At 44.1% G+C, this 20,034-nt stretch overlaps 1 protein-coding gene across 2 annotated transcripts in view; it reads left to right on the top strand.

The window, feature by feature from the left end:
• Positions 1–17,976, top strand: part of LOC308310899 (receptor-type tyrosine-protein phosphatase zeta-like) — a 72,275-nt gene extending 54,299 nt beyond the window's left edge. The window contains exons 17-32 of one of the 2 annotated variants that reach the window (XM_080757359.1): positions 7–92; positions 1,431–1,451; positions 2,207–2,303; positions 3,178–3,260; positions 3,872–4,006; positions 4,940–5,071; positions 6,830–6,975; positions 7,321–7,444; positions 8,452–8,598; positions 9,530–9,623; positions 9,904–9,977; positions 11,268–11,396; positions 12,244–12,396; positions 13,392–13,534; positions 15,057–15,192; positions 15,318–17,976. In XM_080757359.1, the coding sequence (XP_080613485.1) occupies positions 7–92; positions 1,431–1,451; positions 2,207–2,303; positions 3,178–3,260; positions 3,872–4,006; positions 4,940–5,071; positions 6,830–6,975; positions 7,321–7,444; positions 8,452–8,598; positions 9,530–9,623; positions 9,904–9,977; positions 11,268–11,396; positions 12,244–12,396; positions 13,392–13,534; positions 15,057–15,192; positions 15,318–15,461 (1,844 nt within the window). In that variant the 3' untranslated portion in view covers positions 15,462–17,976. Of the gene's footprint in view, positions 1–6; positions 93–1,430; positions 1,452–2,206; positions 2,304–3,177; positions 3,261–3,871; positions 4,007–4,939; positions 5,072–6,829; positions 6,976–7,320; positions 7,457–8,451; positions 8,599–9,529; positions 9,624–9,903; positions 9,978–11,267; positions 11,397–12,243; positions 12,397–13,391; positions 13,535–15,056; positions 15,193–15,317 lie in introns of both variants that reach the window. The other variant, XM_080757358.1, reaches the window with a different exon arrangement.
• Positions 17,977–20,034: the final 2,058 nt, after the last annotated feature.

The raw sequence follows: 20,034 nt of genomic DNA, 5'->3' as shown, positions 1-20,034 counted from the left end.
TTTCAGATGGCCACGAGCCACTGACGGTCAAACAGTTTGTGAAGCATGTGATGGAGCTCCATGTCACCAACACCTTCTCCAAGGAGTTCGAGGTACGTGACGTAACACTCTGTTCCCTCTCACCTTCCACAGTCGCCGCGACTGGTCTGAGACACAAACCAGTAAACCAGTAAAAAGCTCAGTGTTCATTCGTACATTTGTAACTCCTGCATTTGTGGTTACATTTGTACACGCACTGTCTCTGAGTTCCACTGACTCTCAAGAGGGCCCTATTTTGCGTGTCTTAAGTACCAGGTCTTATGACTTAAGTTTAGATACGGAGGCGTGACTAATGCGATTTGACCACTCAAAATAACCAAACTGGCATTGGCCACGCATCCATGTTTTAAGTTAAGTCATAAGACCTGGTACTTAACCCATTCTGGGCGGGAACCCCTTTTGGTGTTTTACCCCCTCAGGCCAGGAACCAATTTTTGGGTTCTGTACAGTATGTACAGTATTCAGAAATTACAAAAATGCTGCTATATAAATATTTGAAGTTTTTCAGAAAAGGTCAGGCTTTAGAAGGCGTTTTTAGAATCGGCCTTAGGCCTAGACACGCAACATAGGGCCCAGGGTTTGGAGGGGTAGTGTGTTATTTTGCTCCTGTGTACTGTTCAAGTCATGCAAATCCTTCAGTGGTGGAAAGTAAATTTTGAGGTATTTGTACTTTACTTGAGTATTTACACTTACTTTACTTCTACTCCACTGCATCTCAGATTCACTTTTAATCCACTATATTTATTTGAAAACTGTAGTTGCTAGTTACTTTGTAGATTTTGATTATTAATATTATTTACAAAGCATACATTAAGAACTTTCAGCCCTATACAAACATGTTCTGCATTCTGCACAATACTTTTACCTTTGATACTTTAAGTACATTTTGATCCCGATACTTTTGTACTTTTACTCAAGTCAAGTTTTCAATTCTGGACTCTTACTTGTAACGGTGTACTTCTACACTGCAGTATCGACACTTTGAGTACTTTTCCCACCACTGAAATCTTTAGTAGCCCATCCGTTACAGCACCTTAATGCTCTCCACCACGTCTCAATTAACATCATGCGTATAGTTAGTGATCGCACAGGGATCATTTCATCATACTGAATGCTGCCAGACAGTCAGCTCAATTTAAAATGGCTTCTGCAATGAATAGGTACCATCAATTTCTTTCCCATTATTATATTTAGAAAAGAGACATGTATGTGTATTCCCTCTTAGACCCACATCTCTGTGTGTATCTACAGCCCATGGTCCTGTACCTGCACTGACTCCTCTGTATGTCTGTCTGCCTGTCTGTCTGTCTGTCTGTCTGTCATCCTTCCCCCACCCCCCTCCTTCCCCACACCATCTCTGTGCTTTCTGCATCCCTACCATCCTCCATTAGATTGTCAAAGATTCTTATGAGGTAAGACACCTATAATCCCCTTGGTATTCATGTACAGTTGACTTTTCTTTCCTCCTATACCTTTTAGTTTTGGGATTAAGAAAGACTTTTTTTGTCTCTTATAGATCCTCCAGATTATTATTATTTTTTGCCAATAATGCTGCTACGCAACCGTCAGCAACTGCACTGATCTTGTGTCTGTAATATTACAATATTGTCAATCATCGCTCACATCGTGACGTTATGAATGTCAGAGCATGATAAACTCTCTAATAGTTTTGCATTGTCAACATAACGTGATTTCATTTTGATTTCCTGTCTTTGTGAAGTGAGACTTTTTGAAATGCTTAAACGCTGCTGTCATTGTCTACTGTCTTGTGTGTGTGTGTGTGTGTGTGTGTGTGTGTGTGTGTGTGTGTGTGTGTGTGTGTGTGTGTGTGTGTGTTTGTGTGTGTGTGTGTGTGTGTGTGTGTGTGTGTGTGTGTGTATGTGTGTGTGTGTGTGTGTGTGTGTGTGTGTGCGCGCGCGAGCGTGCATTTTTTCATTATTTTTTTTTCATTTGTAACTCTGAGAGCTATTGGCCCACTGAACCCATGTTCAACCTATGTTGATAGGACGTGTCTGAGGCCGCTGTTGGAGGTTATACACCAGCGGACATGGGAGAGGGGGGAGAAGCCCAAGACCTCCTGGGCCCCCGGAGGACATGGGAGTGGGGGTGAGAAGGGGGCCTTGCATCGTTTGCTGATGGACGTCGTTGTGCTGTCTTTGTGTTTCAGGAGGTGCAGGCGTGCACGGTGGACATGGCCATCACCACGGACTGCTCCAACCACCCCGACAACAAGAGCAAGAACCGATACATCAACATACTGGCCTGTAGGTGAAGCTTTTATTAACCGATACATCAACATATATATACTGGCCTTTTAATTATTGAGTGGTGCAGCCACTCCATTACGGAACATTGTGTGTCCCTGCCTGGGTCCCTGCCTTGGTCCCTCGGTCTGTCCGAGCACGAAAATAGCGTTTGGTTGGATTTCACAAGTGTCACTGTTGCGCAGCCTAACAAACACACACACACACACACACACACACACACACACACACACACACACACACACACACACACACACACACACACACACACACACACACACACACACATAGTAGAGGCACCCCCACATGGTAACTCTGTCATTTCTCGACCGTTTCGGACGCGGGGCGGCACACTTTTTTTTTAAGTGTCAATGAATAAACATACATGTACATTTGACTGTATCCGGCATGTTGATATCCCCGCCCCCCGGGCCCCAACCCCCATCAAGGTCATAACAAGGCAAGTAGAACCGAAACAAATCACACCTGTGTGAAGTGAAGGGCTCTAATCAATTATGGACCTTATAGCAACCTTGAAACGTGTCTTAGTTTCGTCACCAAGAATGGTGGTCCCTTATTGGCCAAGGGTTTCCACCGACATCCCGACAGCCCATTTGCTCAGACTCTCCATTCATTGTCAATGGCATTTTATGTTTGTGTTAATGGACAATAACGTTTTCTTTATCATATCTTTAATTATCTTTACATTCTAACTTGGCTTTCAATTAACATCTCATAAGATGATATTACTGTATTAAACACGTTCTGTTATTATTTATTACTCCTTTTTATTATTTTATACTGTACCGTACTCATTATTATTATTATTTTAATACTAATAATAATGAACGTTTGTGGTTCTTGTTTCACGCAGATGACCACAGCCGTGTGAAGCTTTGCCACAGTCTGGACAGAGATGGAAACACCACGGACTACATCAACGCCAACTTTGTCGATGTAATTTATTCGTTGTTGTTGTTCTTTTTGGAAACCTTAATGTTGAGTGCCGTCCATCGTAGCTCAATACGGACACATTTAGAAGGTTGATTTGTAAAAAGAAAAAAAGTAAATTGTTAAATTGTGATGTTAAATTAATAATTAGAGGTGCAGGGATATCAACCTAACCTGACGCTGCCAGATGAGGGCGGTATTGCGGAAACATATTCCCCAACACAACACTCATCTGGGATCTCTGACAGAGTTGAGCCCTGAGTCAGATCTGCTTCGCACCGAACCAATCAGCGTGAGCTAAAGGCGGGATGCGGATGTGACGGTATATAGACACGTCGATATGATTGGTTGTGTTTGCACGCCCACACGGTGATAGACAGACGCTCCCATCCAATCATCTACCATGTATCTTGAAAAAAAGGAACAGCCCCGTCATCGAATTTGCTTCCGCGATCCCAGATCCAAATAAGCTGTGAAACAAATTTGTGTAGCAAGCTTTTTGGATCTGGCAGCGTCAGGTTAATATCAACCACCCTCCTTAATCACAATACCCCAAAAAAATATTTGACTCAAAAGACACTGCTGAGTATGTGTTGCTCTCTCCTGCTCATGCTCAGGGCTACCAGTCTCCCAGGGCCTACATTGCTGCTCAGGGTCCGCTGAGGGCCGTCAGGGAGGACTTCTGGAGGATGGTGTGGCAGCAAAACGTCGGAGTCATCGTCATGATCACTAACCTCAAGGAGAAAGGCCGGGTAGGAACACAACTGCTATATGATCACCAAACTCAAAGTGAAAGGACTGGGTATAGGAACATACTTCTATGATCACCAAACTCAAAGAGGAACATACTTCTTCAGACACACATTGACACACATTGACATAAGGGCATAAAAGGCATGGAGAAGCAGCCTTTAGCCATTATGGTCCTGTAATGTGGAACAGCCTGCCAGTTAACCTGCGGCTCTCTGAATCCACGGACATTTTTAAAAGAAACCTTAAGACATACCTTTTTAACATTGCGTTTAATTAGCTCATACCATTATCCTTGTTTATGTTTATCTATAATGTTTTTCCTAAATGTTTTCTTTATTTTTTCTTCTTTGTTTTCCATCTCCTTTAATGTTTTTATATTTGTAAACTGTGAAGCACATTGAGTTGCACTTGCTGTATGAAATGTGCTATACAAATAAAGTTTTGATTGATTGATTGAAAGGGGGCTTCAGCTCCCTACAAATTCCCCCCCATTTCCATGCGTTATCCGAACGCAGCATTCAGGAGAATTGCCTTTTTCCCAAACTCTCCGCAACTCGAAACAGCATTTTGGCATTGAGAGAATTTGTGCTCTGTGTAGAAATACCATGTTGTATGCCTTCAGTAGCTAAAGAGTGTGGGTGCGCGCCCCAAAAAATTGCTGATCTACAATACAAGCTGTCAACGCGTCACGCCGCGACGCGTTCCGTCCAAAAGTGCCCTTTTAGAGAATCTCAGCCCCTGCCTCTCTAGCATTCTCTGCACGTCCCTGTACTTCTTAGTCATGATCACTAACCTCAAGGAGAAAGGCAGGGTATAGGAACATATACTTCTAGGGCCCTGTATCCATATAAGGTATCGGTATCGGCCCCGAAATAAATTGGGTCAGGAGGAGGTAGTTGACTGTTGACTGTTTTCGTCGTGTGTTGTTTCAGACCAAATGTGACCAGTACTGGCCCGAAGAGAACCAGAGGGATTATGGTCCATACCAGGTGACACTGAAAAGCACCAAGACCCTGGCCTACTACACGCTGAGGACCTTTACTGTCCGACATGTCAGCAATAAGGTATACCACCTACATGAACATCTCAATAAGGCATACCACCTACTACTGTACATGAACATCTCAATAAGGCATACCACCTACTGTACATGAACATCTCAATAAGGCATACCACCTACATGAACATCTCAATAAGGCATACCACCTACTGTACATGAACATCTCAATAAGGCATACCACCTACATGAACATCTCAATAAGGCATACCACCTACATGAACATCTCAATAAGGCATACCACCTACATGAACATCTCAATAAGGCATACCACCTACATGAACATCTCAATAAGGCATACCACCTACTGTACATGAACATCTCAATAAGGCATACCACCTACATGAACATCTCAATAAGGCATACCACCTACTGTACATGAACATCTCAATAAGGTATACCACCTACATGAACATCTCAATAAGGCATACCACCTACTGTACATGAACATCTCAATAAGGTATACCACCTACATGAACATCTCAATAAGGCATACCACCTACTGTACATGAACATCTCAATAAGGCATACCACCTACATGAACATCTCAATAAGGTATACCACCTACATGAACATCTCAATAAGGCATACCACCTACTGTACATGAACATCTCAATAAGGCATACCACCTACTGTACATGAACATCTCAATAAGGCAAACCACCTACTGTACATGAACATCTCAAGGTATACCACCTACATGAACATCTCAATAAAGCATACCACCTACTACATGAACATCTCAATAAGGCATACCACCTACATGAACATCTCAATAAAGCATACCACCTACTACATGAACATCTCAATAAGGCATACCACCTACTGTACATGAACATCTCAATAAGGCATACCACCTACATGAACATCTCAATAAGGCATACCACCTACTGTACATGAACATCTCAATAAGGCATACCACCTACATGAACATCTCAATAAGGCATACCACCTACTGTACATGAACATCTCAATAAGGCATACCACCTACTGTACATGAACATCTCAATAAGGCATACCACCTACATGAACATCTCAATAAGGTATACCACCTACATGAACATCTCAATAAGGCATACCACCTACTGTACATGAACATCTCAATAAGGCATACCACCTACTGTACATGAACATCTCAATAAGGTATACCACCTACATGAACATCTCAATAAGGCATACCACCTACTGTACATGAACATCTCAATAAGGTATACCACCTACATGAACATCTCAATAAGGCATAGCAGCTACATGAACATCTCAATAAGGCATACCACCTACTGTACATGAACATCTCAATAAGGCAAACCACCTACTGTACATGAACATCTCAATAAGGTATATCACCTACATGAACATCTCAATAAAGCATACCACCTACTACATGAACATCTCAATAAGGCATACCACCTGTCCTACATGAACATCTCAATAAGGCATACCACCTACATGAACATCGTGTCTGTCACAGACATGCGCAGAGCAAGTTCGGTCAGGAAACTCAGTGCAGTTGCCGACGGCTGTTCATTTGGCCGCCTCAGCATCACGCTCTCATTCACATGATTCACTCATTCAATCACACACTCACTCCATCTTCCTACCGGGCTGTTTAAACTGGAAGTCTGCGCTGCTCCTCCTGCTTGCTTGCTGCGATGCACACTGATGCCGCTGCGCTGCTGTCTGCTTAAACTTTTTGCTGCTCACGCTCCTCCACCCCAGCTATACCACCTGTTGTTTTTGGAATGATTCATTATGTGTGTTCCAGGTGTGCCAGCGTCCAGTGCTGCATTACCACTACACCCAGTGGCCAGACATGGGCGTTCCAGAGTACACGCTGCCCGTGCTGTCCTTCATCAAGACGTCCTCCCGGGCCAGAACACAAGACACGGGCCCTGTACTGGTCCACTGCAGGTATACAGTACAGTACAGTACAGTACAGTACAGTACAGTACAGTACAGTAGTAACAACAGTAGAGTAATAACCTCACCTGACTCCCAGACTCCCTCAGGGTTCAGAGTTTGAATGCATGTAGACTTGCGTAATGCAGCATGCGGGATACATGCAGGCTGTAATTTGCATACAGAATGTGACGGGACTTCATTTAATTCACGACATTTCTGACAATACTTTTAGAAGGATAAAGAGGATTTTAAGTAGGTTTTTCCAAAATGTTACATTTCTGTGTGTGTGTGTGCGTGTGTGCGTGTGTGTGTGTGTGTGTGTGTATGCGTGTTCGTGCGTGTGTGCGTGCACAGTGCTGGTGTCGGTCGTACAGGGACCTACATCATGGTAGACTCCATGCTGCAGCAGATCCAGGATCAGGGGACGGTCAACGTTCTGGGTTTCCTCAAACACGTCCGAACGCAGAGGAACTACCTGGTACAGACTGAGGTACACGCACACACACACACACACACACACAGACAGAGAAACAACCTGGTACAGAGACTGAGGTACGCGCACACACACACACACACACACACAGAGGAACTACCTGGTACAGACTGAGGTACGCACACGCACAGTCGCGCGCGCACACACACACACACACACACACACACACACACACACACACACACACACACACACACACACACACACACACACACACACACACACACAGAGAGAGAGAGAGAGGAACTACCTGGTACAGACTGAGGTACACACACTCTTTTTTACAATACAAGGACACAAATATTTACAAGGTGCTGTACAGAGTGCAATCAGCAAATCCCGGACAAATACCCACACACCCTTCTGGGGTACAAGTAACAGCGTCTTCGCCATATTTGGCGGCTATACCGATAGTGAAAGAGATTGCACAGAATTTCGCAAGCCGTTTAGCTGCATCTTTTGGCATCCCAAGTTGTTGGACGCCTCTTCCAACCAAACTGTGTACATGTCCTAGGCTGCCGAAGATAAAGTAGATTGCACCTGTAGCCTAGCTCTATGATGGTCTGGAGGAGCGGCTGGTATTTAATGACTTTGGTCATGAAAACTGATCTGTTCTCTTCATTGACCGCAACAACATCTGGTGTGTTAGCAGAGAGATGTGCAAACATTTCAGCATTTTCAGTACAGAGTTGAAACATGGAAGGTTTGACACAGGACTGTTTGTACATTCTTCTCACAGACAGTGCAAAATGTTTAGATATGTCATGTTATGAGATCAACTATTCTGTCGTGGCGTGCTATGTAAAGCCCTTTATAGGCATGACAGCCATTCAGAATGTGTGACATAGTTTCTGTAACAAGCACACACACACACACACACACACACACACCCCCACACACACACACACACACACACACGTGCACCTCTCTCTCTCTAGGATCAGTATGTGTTAATTTTACGGGCTCTCTCTCTCTCTCTCTGTCTCTTAAAGGAACAGTACGTGTTCATTCATGATGCTCTGGTCGAGTCCATCCTGAGCAGGGAGACCTCGGTGACCTCTGACCTCCTCCACTCCTATGTGTCTGACCTCTTGACCCCGGGGGCCTCGGGCCGAACGCGCATGGACAAACAGTTCAAGGTCAGAGCGTATGGATTATGGCAGTGGTTTTCAAACCCTTTTCATAACAGAGTCCATTCTTTTTTTCTGCCTTTGAGCCACGGACCACCCAAAACTAAAGATGTTGTCCACATTTCCATACTGTATTGTTGTGGCATAGGAGAGATAACGGGCAATGGTTGATCAAAATAACTGATTCTACATTCTCTAATTGTGTAGACTTCTTGTAAATTAAGTAATGCAGATGTTCAACAATAATGTTAACTCTTGAGAGCATAAAATGAACGGGTCTATTTGGTATTCATTTTATGCTCTCAAGAGTTAAATATCTAAGGGTCCATTTGGTTACCAACTTTCCATCATTTAGCCTGGGACCACCTGGAATCACCTAAAGGCCCACTGGTGGTCCCCGGACCACTGGTTGAAAACCATTGAATTATGACATCGCTCACAATAAAATTAATTTCACATAACATATCGATGCTTCTTTTTGTTTTCATGTTTTGAGACATGGGCTCTGTGATTGCTTTGTGAGTGAGCAATGGATCTCTTTAGTGTCTCAACCTTTTTCGTGCGAGAGACAGAGGAGGACAGCTGTGAGATGTGGTCGATGAAGGCACGGCACTGCATGACAGCCACAGAAGACATGATCAGGATTTGATCCAACTAACTAGTCCGGCTAATATGCAATTCATGCTCCGTCCATACGGTGGCGCCACGTGCCAAAAATAGCCAATCTACAAGTTCATTGTGAGCTTGAGTCCAGATGTAGGTTTTTGTCACGCTGATTGGCTAGATGGGTCTGTCTGTCAAGGCAACTATTTACACCCACTTTTCAAGCTATGGGACGAACTCCAGACTCATATATGCGGGGAGGAAGCGTCAGTGAATCCACTGTCTGGCCCCACCAGGCTAGGATTCTGCGTGACGGTACCTCTCGGTTGTGTTACAGCTGATCAGCCAGCGTCAGGCCAAACATGCAGACTACAGCACCGCGCTGACAGAGGGGAACGCTGAGAGGAACAGAGCCGGGGCGCTGATGCCTGGTGAGGACTCAACACGCACGCACAGTCGCACACACACAGTGTTATATTTAACGTTTCTGTATGAGACTGTGATGTTCTCATGAGGTGTCTGCTTAGTGGTTACAGAGCGTGTCGTAAAAAAGGTGTTGTTGTTGTTGTTATAATATTATATTATATATGTGTGACTCTTTACTGTACGGTGTGTGTGTGTGTGTGTGTGTGTGTGTGTGTGTGTGTGTGTGTGTGTGTGTGTGTGTGTGCGTGTGCGCGTGTGTGTGTGCGCTCGCGTGCGTGTGTGTAGTGGAAAGGTCCAGAGTGTGTTTGTCGTCAGTCGGACCAGACGCCACAGACTACATCAACGCATCCTATGTCATGGTGAGTTGACTCCACCAGGGGGAGCAGTGCTGTTGTGAATGGGCTCCATGCACACAGAATAACTCTTCTCGCACCGGAAGTTACATGAATACAAAGCATTGAATGGAGACCACTTCTACAGCTCATAACAAACACTATTTATGAACCATTGAGACCTGTGTCATGTAATCAGTTCAGGAATATAAAAGAAGACATCAAAGGTTTGTTTTCTAATCACCCTGACGAAGGCTTGTAGCCGAAACGCGTTGGTTCATTTTGAATGATCTTTGCCATGCCATAAAATAAAGGCTTTTCCACTTGACTGGAACGGAGTGCCTTAATTGGACCCCTTTTTATCTTTTCATGTTTGAACCCTCGCCAACGAGCACCTGTTTTCGGTTCACAACTACAAAGGACCACAGCAGCACTTCTTTCCTCTATTCAATGTTTGTTTTCTAATCACTTTCTTTTCGATGTGCACCGTACATCATTTTATTTGAGGATCTAAACAGCAGCAGGTATCGTTTCTGTTTCGGAGGTATCGCGATATTTGGCTGCCAGACAGGAAACGGCGGACAGTCTCGTGATACTTTGCACGTTCAGAAACGTACTTAAAAAAAATATATATATATATGATTTGTACTTTATTACTTTTCTTTCATATCCAAAATATTGACAAAGACATAGACAAAACACAACCAAAGAAATACATAACAAAACAAACACATAACAAAACAAAACAATATTACAGATGCACAGAAATATCCCGCAGTCCACCCCAGCCCCAATTCCAGACATAATCCTTCAGAGTATTTTTCCAACGCTGCAGCCCGTTCAGAGCTCACTCGTAGCCAGATACTAATCAGAGTCCTGATGCATGCATATGGTAAAAGCCGCACAGAAACGTACTTTTTACTCTTTAGATACCTCTAGAAAATTACACAATGTACAGATCGAAAAGCAACACAGCAGGCAATAATGTGTTACATGTCTTCTGTTATTTTCCAGAAGCGATTACTTTACAAAAGATCTCAGTCATTCAGAGATAGTGTTGTGGCAACTCGCATGCTTTAGCGTGCTCGGTGGTGTCTCTCATTGGCTCAAGTTCGCCTGAGATGGCGCCCCTCCGTTGCGGTCTAAAACTGTACTTTATCCCATAGCAGGAGCGGGTGTAACCATGTACGCAAACATACCACTATTTCAATGCTCGTGGCCCGGAAGTAGGAAGAGTTATTTCCAAAATGCCTGCTGTGCGCATAATATACCCTATCAGTTCAGACGATGTTTGAACTATACTGGTGGTCTTTTCAGGGCTATCGTCTGAGCAGAGAGTTCATCCTGACCCAGACTCCTCTGGCCAGTACCGTCGCCGACTTCTGGAGAATGGTGTGGGAACACAGCGCACGCACCATCGTCTGTCTGCCCCACGCATGCAGTCAGGTAGGACTGAATACAGCATGCTCTGTCTGCCCCACGCATGCAGTCAGGTAGGACTGAATACAGCATGCTCTGTCTGCCCCACGCATGCAGTCAGGTAGGACTGAATACAGCATGCTCTGTCTGCCCCACGCATGCAGTCAGGTAGGACTGAATACAGCATGCTCTGTCTGCCCCACGCATGCAGTCAGGTAGGACTGAATACAGCATGCCCTGTCTGCCCCACCCATGCAGTCAGGTAGGACTGAATACAGCATGCCCTGTCTGCCCCACGCATGCAGTCAGGTAGGACTGAATACAGCATGCCCTGTCTGCCCCACGCATGCAGTCAGGTAGGACTGAATACAGCATGCCCTGTCTGCCCCACGCATGCAGTCAGGTAGGACTGAATACAGCATGCTCTGTCTGCCCCACGCATGCAGTCAGGTAGGACTGAATACAGCATGCTCTGTCTGCCCCACGCATGCAGTCAGGTAGGACTGAATACAGCATGCTCTGTCTGCCCCACGCATGCAGTCAGGTAGGACTGAATGCAGCATGCTCTGTCTGCCCCACGCATGCAGTCAGGTAGGACTGAATACAGCATGCTGTCTGCCCCACGCATGCAGTCAGGTAGGACTGAATACAGCATGCTCTGTCTGCCCCACGCATGCAGTCAGGTAGGACTGAATGCAGCATGCTCTGTCTGCCCCACGCATGCAGTCAGGTAGGACTGAATACAGCATGCTCTGTCTGCCCCACGCATGCAGTCAGGTAGGACTGAATACAGCGTGCTCTGTCCGCCCCACGCACACACAATAGTATTTCCAGATCCAACTTTTCACTCCAGCTGTGTTTCTGATTCGCTCAGAGTGAAGGGGAGGAGTCCTGTGTCTACTGGCCTACCAAGGACCAGCCACTGAGCTTTCAGGATTTCACTGTGTCATTCTCGAGGGAGGAGCATGTCTGTCTGTCCAATGACGAGAGACTGCTGGTGCAGGACTTCCTACTGGAGGCTCCACAGGTGACTCACGTGTGTGTGTGTGTGTGTGTGTGTGTGTGTGTGTGTGTGTGTGTGTGTGTGTGTGTGTGTGTGTGTGTGTGTGTGTGTGTGTGTGTGTGTGTGTGTGTGTGTGTGTGTGTGTGTGTGTGTGTGTGTGTGTGTGTGTGTGTGTGTGTGTGTGTGTGTGTGTGTGTGCTTCAGTAGGCCTATAAAAAGGTTGAGAACCAATACCCTACAAGCCTACATCATCTAAACATACAGTATGTGTTGTGTTTTCATGGACCTGGTTGCTTATTTCTCTCACACAATCTGGCAACCCTGGAGCTGAGCTCCCGACGTAAAAACAAACTCCCGAAACAGAGCAGTTGGAGAACGAGAGAACAAATTAATGAAATGATAGCAACTGCGACATAAATAGAATAGGAAATAAACAGAAAAAGAACAGAAAGCAATAGAATATAGGCAGATACAGTAGGCACGGCAGTAGAGAGAAAGCAGAGAATTTGAGGAAGTGTTGACCATGGAGGGTAGGCAATATGAGCACGGTGATAGACTAATATGAGCGGCGACATCCAAACAGAACGGTGGTTGCCATGGCAACCCCACACCTGCCATTTGTTACTTAACCAGTCCACCTTTCACAGTCAGTTTGCACACTTCAGACACAGGCCTCTATTTCCCATGCTGCCTTGCAAGCGGTAAACGGGCCCTTACACTTCAGCTTACTCTCTCTTCTCTCGTCTCTCTTAGTCAGGGAATATTATGAGAAAAATGTCCAATCTGGGAAAGAAATGTCTTCACCAATGTGTTTTTAAAAGGGTCTAGTAGTAACACATTCAGTTCCCCTAGGATAATCTAATCTGTGACAGCTGCTGAAACATCCTGTACATTTCATTCTGCTTTAAGTAGCATGTGAGTGGTCAAACTAGGGGTTTAATAATCCATTGCAAGCATTTGTTTTGCACGAGAAACACACCTTGGGCTAAAGACTGACTTCTCTCTCTCTGTCCGCTCAGAATGACCACGTGTTAGAGGTGCGTCAGTACAGCGCGCCCTGGTGGCCAAACCCAGACAGTCCCATCAGGAACAGCTTTGAGTTGGTCAACACCGTCAGGGAGCACAGCGGACTGACAGACACGCCCACGGTGGTCCACGACCCGTAAGTACATAAAACGACAACACTTCAGTGGTTTATAATTTGACCTGCAGGCGTTGACCCCCCCCCCCCCCATGCCCCTGGCAGGTAAATAAAACATTCGGGCAGGTGCTCGTTTGAGAGGCAGACGCAACCTTCTATAAACGCAACATGAGATATCTGTCTAAACACCTGAACCTGTCCAGAGCTTCTGCTCTGTGGAATGTAAAATACATGTAGGTGCACTGTTTACTGTGCCGTTACTGTTGCTAAAAATTTACCCATACTCTTCAAAGCCATGTAGGTATTTGGCATCCAAATTGAGGTATCACACAGTCCTAGAAAGTAAAACAATAAAATTTTCAGTCTGCAGTTCTGTCTAGTTTGTATTTGTTGACGAAATTGACAGTATATTTTGTCATAGTTTTAGTCATCATAGCTGAGACGATGAACATTTTTCGCCATAGTTTTAGTCAACGAAATAATCAACACTGACATCGACGACACACCGTAATCTTAACACGGGTGTTATTCATTGGATCAGCTGCAGCTGCATTGCTTACTACTTACTAGCCATGAAATAAAGCCTTTCTGTGGACACAGCTCCTTACAAGAGTAAGGTCAACGCTAAAACTAACCCTAACCTATGAAATGAAGTAGGGGTGCGCGATTATGAAATTATGACCGATATCCCATCTCCGATTACTTGCAGGGTCATATCTACCGATACTGATTCTGACCGATTCCGATATTATACAGAGGATCACCATTGAAACAAGCCTAGGCCCTATAGGGGCTTGGCCCAAAGCCTGTTAATAAAGTATTCAATCAATAAATATACTCTTTTTCCAAGTGTCTGTTTTCACTACTGAATGACTACTCAATGAGGTGAGTATACACAAATTAAATGTAGAATTTAGCCATTGACGGTCACATTATTATCGCATCATCAATGTCGGTTCGAGACCGAACCAATACCGATATGGCATTTTTATGGTGGATATGGCCGATTCCAAGACGCTACCGATTATATTATATCTCTAAAATGAACTCTTTCTGTGGACACAGCTCCGTACAACAGTAACATCAGTCAGCAATAGAAGAAGAATATCATCGCTGTCTATCTGTCGGGCTGAATCCATATTGTCTTTGTACCTCCTTTTCTTTTTTATTTACAAATAAAAAAGCACATCTACAAGCCCCAAACATGGCGTTGAGCTTGTAGATCTGCTACTTTTGGACAGTGACGATATATCAGTATCTGCACGTACAATTTGTGTGTGTGTGTGTGTGTGTGCGTGTGCGTGTGTGCGTGTGTGTGTGTGTGTGTGTGTGTGTGTGTGTGTGTGCGTGTGTGTGTGTGTGTGTGTGTGTGTGTGTGTGTGTGTGACTGTGTGTGTGTGTGTGTGTGTGTGTGTGTGTGTGTGACTGTGTGTGCGTGTGCGTGTGCCTGTGCGTGCGCGTGCGTGGCTGTGTGAGTGGCTCTGCGCATGGTTGTGTGTGTGGCTGTGTACGTGGCTCCGTGCGTGTGTGTGTGTGGCGGCAGGTTGGGAGGCAGCATGGCAGGCCTGTTCTGTGCTCTCAGCACTCTGTCAAGTCAGCTGGAGGAGGACGGGGAGGTGGACGTTTACCAGGTGGCCCGCATGACCAACCTGATGAGACCGGGTGTCTTTAATGACGTGGTAGGTAATATACTGTTCACCGCTGTATGACTGTAGCCTGATGAGTCGCCGTCTCGGGCGCTCGGCTCGGGTGCCCCTGTAGCTAAATCATGTCTGTCTGTCTGTCTGTCTGTCTGTCGATCCAGGACCAGTACCAGTACCTGTACCATGCCGTGCTGAGTGTGGTGAGCAGCCAGGAGGACCAGAAAGCGCTGCAGTCTGCCGAGACCAATGGCTCCGTTCCTCTGGGCCGGAGCAACGTCGCTGAGAGCCTCGAGTCCCTCATGTAGAGACAGTGTGGTGATGATGACGCCTGATTTAGACTTGGTTGTTGGTCACGCCGGAAAGGCTCATGATGTGTCGTGATGCGGCGGGAAACATCTTGGTGTGACGGAACACACAAGTTGGCACAACGTTAAGAATAGCACACTGCAAACAAACGTAGCTGCACACGCGCGCACGCACACACGCACACACACACACACACACACACACACACACACACACACACACACACACACACAGACTGGCTACTAGGACGTTGTTTCCTGAAGTCAGGGAAAGCATGCATTATGGCCTTTCCTTTCCGATGAAAAACCTACACTTTCCACCTTGGTTTTAGTCATTGCTAGACAGCATGGAGCCAGCTGTATAGTGGGACCAAATACCATTTAATAACAATAGCAATTACACAATAGTAGTAAAACCATACTTACATACATTAAGCTGCTTCATGAGTGCACCCATACCTACCCAAAACAATGTCTAGTGTATTATTGCTTGAGCAAGAATAAGCTGTCTGGCTTTTTGAGGGGCACTAGCCGCTCCTATGTCCGGCTTTGAGGGTTTGTGTAAACACAAACATTGTCTTAACACAAACATTGAATGCCGTTGACAATGAATGGCCAGCTTTGAGTGTTTGCGTAAACACAAACATTGTTTTGCTACCATTTCCTATGACTAGTTTTGAGTGTTTGTGTAAATTAACAAACATTGTGTAAACACAAACATTGATGACAAAAGTGAATGCTTTTAACTCAAATATTTGCTTCAGGGAACAACATATTTTGAGATGCGGGTCCGCGGTCAATTACTTATAATTCTGGGGGTCCCTGACATGAAATAGTCAGAACCACTGACATAGAAACATCAGGTTTTTCAGAAAACAGTAAATGGGTTAAGTGTACATTTGGACGCTGTAACAGCTGGCTCCAGGATATCTGCAGCCCTGTGCCTTTTGGGATTCATGCTCTTGTACTGTACTTTAAACCTGTTTTTGATACAATGGTTGTGTGACTAATATGCCAAAATAATGATCTGTTCTTTATATATTTTCTAAACGGTGACCACCGACTTGTCATGGTTGTTATTGTCTGGGTTTGGAATTTAAACCACTCATGTTTGTATGGAAAAGGAAAAGGGAAGAATATCATTGAATTCATTATTTTTTTTAAGTTGTGATCTGTAATTGGACAAAAAAGAAGAAAAAGAAAAAACGTACAAGCTCAGCGATATATTCAGCCTATACAGTATATGTTGATGTTGCGTCACGTACTTGGCACACCTTGGCCCAAATTGTAATATTGTGTGTAATATTTTATTTACAGAAAATGTTTTCTCCTAAATTTTAAAATAGATTTAGTCGTCAAGATTATTATTATTTTGCTGAACCTCTCGGTTCTCCTAAAGATATTGATTGGATCACTACCTGTCAGTCTGTACATCACGGCCCACCCAAAATGTGTTGTGGCACAAGGGTGGGTTTGTGTCAATAATCAGGCTTCATAACACAAGTACTGTCTTCAGCAGTGGTGGGAAAAAGTACTCAAATGTTTTACTTTAAGTAACTTAATAAGTAAAAGTATCAATACTGCAATGTAGACATTCTTACTGTAAGTAAAAGTCTGGAATTAAACATTGACTTAAGTACAAAGGTTTTGGTATCAAATGTAAAAGTACTTATGTAGAATGTCCCATTTCATGAAGTTTTCAAATCTTTTGAAAATAGCAGATTGCAGTAGGCCTGCAGTAGGCCTATTGATACCTTTACTTTTACATTTGGCCTGTGGGTTTAAAACGATGCAGTTCCATATGATGTGCCTTCTCCAAACTACTGTTTTCTAGCAGCGGGTGCAGCAGAGATAATATTATATAGGCTATAGGTTCAAAATTGCTGAACGTGTTCTTCAATGACAAGCCAACTGAGAATGAATAATTGTTCCTACTGACGTTATGTTATGACGTTGCCTTTTGGCTTTTGCAAAACGTCAGGCCATGTTGTAGGCCTATTGTAATTGAACTGTATTACTGTTGACGCCTTGATGCATTTTTTTTTTTTTTTTACGAGCATCAACTCTCCCCTTTGATCCACCCTGATGATCGGTGTGTGTGTGCTGCTCATTTTAGTTGCAGCAGTCAGAACAGTCGAGTTATAAGAGAATAAAGGTCTAGTTGTTATGATGTCGACTGTGTCTTAAAGGCCTATTCATACTCCAGTTTTTGGTGACACCGAAAACCGATGATGAATAGGCGTTAAGGTGAGGTAGGTCTGTGATAGACGGACATTACCGTTACTGTAACTCTCTGTGTAAATAGCCCTTAATAACTTAAAAGGCCAACTTGTATTTATAGCTCTATATATTTTCTATTTTACTATGAAGTTGTTTTTGGATTAAATTTGATATAATTTTAGCTGAGGATATTGTATTGATCATGTTTAAGGTAATACTGGAATGTTTTTTTTTCCTCTCTTAATTATCAAAATAGAAACCTTTTCTAGTGCCACAAATGGGCACACGATGTACAGTATATAGAGACATGGGTTGAAATGAGGAGTAAAGACCAATGTTCAAACATAACAAAACTGGCATTTGTGTGTGTGTGTGTGTGTGTGTGTGTGTGTGTGTGTGTGTGTGTGTGTGTGTGTGTGTGTGTGTGTGTGTGTGTGTGTGTGTGTGTGTGTCTGTGTCTGTGTCTGTGTGTGTGTGTGTGTGTGTGTGTGTGTGTGTGTGTGCGTGTGCGTGTGCGTGTGTGTGTGTGTGTGTGTGTGTGATTCCACTGTTTTTTATACATGCTTCAGTTGATTGGTTAAAGTATGAATTGCTGCGACCATAGGTATATATATATGCTCACGCCTTGTGACATCACACCTCCATATATGGTCATGCCCAGTGACATCACAAGTTCACAACTCTACATCTGACCTCAAACGCTTATATCTCCATATATGGAGCTGACCAGTTCTGACATCCCATATGTTGTCCCCCCCCACTCGTCCTTCCTGTTCTGGCATTCCATATGTTGATCTGACCTCATCAAAAAACCCTGTACACTCAAGACACACTCCATATATGGCCAGTACAGAATTCATTCCATATGTTGATCTGCCGTCACCCAGGCGGAAGCGTGCATGCATGCGACCTCAGGGCGTCCTACTGGTAGTGGTAATGTGGTAAAAATATTGGTTTGTTGGTTATTCTATATATAAGTGGGGGATGTTATAAATATGGGAATAACGGGGAATCATAATAAGCAGTGGTGGAAAAGCTATACTTGTGGCCTGGGCTGCGGCTGAGCGGCCTTTGCCGCATGTCTTCTGCCCATCTCTCTCCCCCGGACTGTCAAATCACTGTAAGGCATAAAGAAGCCAAAAAAATATCCTATTAAAAAGGAAAAGTACTTGCATTCTTTACTTACTATAATAAAGGTATCAATACTGCTATGCAGAAATACTCTGTTACAAGTAAAAGTCTCACACGGGTGTGATTTCTTTAGGGCCTCCTAGGCTACAGCTTTTTTACCTTGTGTAATTGCCATTGACAATTGACAGATTTGCTCATATGTAAGTAAGAGCAAATCTGCTATTTTGTCCTAACACAAACATTAAATGCCATCAAGACAATGAATGGAGAATTTACGTCATATGTGGACAGCAAATTTAACACAGTGCAACTGTTTTAATTCAGCTCTGTGCTATATATACTCACATAAATGCAGTTGTCATTACATGGACATGGTTAAAAGATAACATACGTAAGTTGACAAATTAATTCATGCAAGTATATTAATTTTTATTATTGGATGATGAAGTACGATTGTACGACGACAAGAGTGCCCCTCACTTCACATGGGTGTGATTTTTGTTTTACACAATGTTTGTGTTTACACAAACACTCAAAGCTGGCCATTCATTGCCATTGGATGTCAATGTTTGTGTTTACACAAGCTCAAAGCCGGACAAAGGAGGGGTAGCGGCGTAGCGGCCCTCGAAAATACCTCAAAATGGAGTAGGCTAAATAGTTACATTACAGATTAATATCTTAGAGTATATATACAACTCTATGATTAATATTGGTGACGTTAGGCATGTGACCGGCGCTGTTTTCTATTCTGTCCCCTCATTGGCTCAAGTGTCATTGTCGGGCCAATCGCGACCGTTCTTCAAACCAGAGCTATCTCTTAGAAGGGCGGTGCATTTGAAACAACAGCTCTGACCTGAGTGAGGACAATGGACCGGTAAGTACATAAGAATAACATAACGTAAACCCAAAAGACAAATGAAATGCGTCGCCAACCGCCATTATTGACTGCATTTTCCGTGGCTGAAATAAAGACAATTTAACCTTTTCCGATCGTGTTTTTGTCAGCCAAGTCATATAGACATATCCTCATTGTGTGAAAATGTTAAGCTAACATTATTGGTCGGTGGCGGTTCACATGAGCGCGTGGCGTGCTTCATTATGACAGACTACAGTCGGTCATGTTTCAGGGCTAGCTTACACAGGCCTAGCCTAGCCTAGCCCATAGTAATACAAGGTATTTCCTCCGAGGTGGAAAGCCTGGTGCGAGGTTAAATAAAAGGAG

The sequence above is a fragment of the Protomyctophum bolini genome (assembly GCF_963924005.1).
Source record: "Protomyctophum bolini genome assembly, chromosome: 23".
Lineage (NCBI taxonomy): Eukaryota > Metazoa > Chordata > Actinopteri > Myctophiformes > Myctophidae > Protomyctophum > Protomyctophum bolini.
Note: the sequence above shows the minus strand (reverse complement) of the source record. Positions and strands in the feature narration are given on the sequence as shown.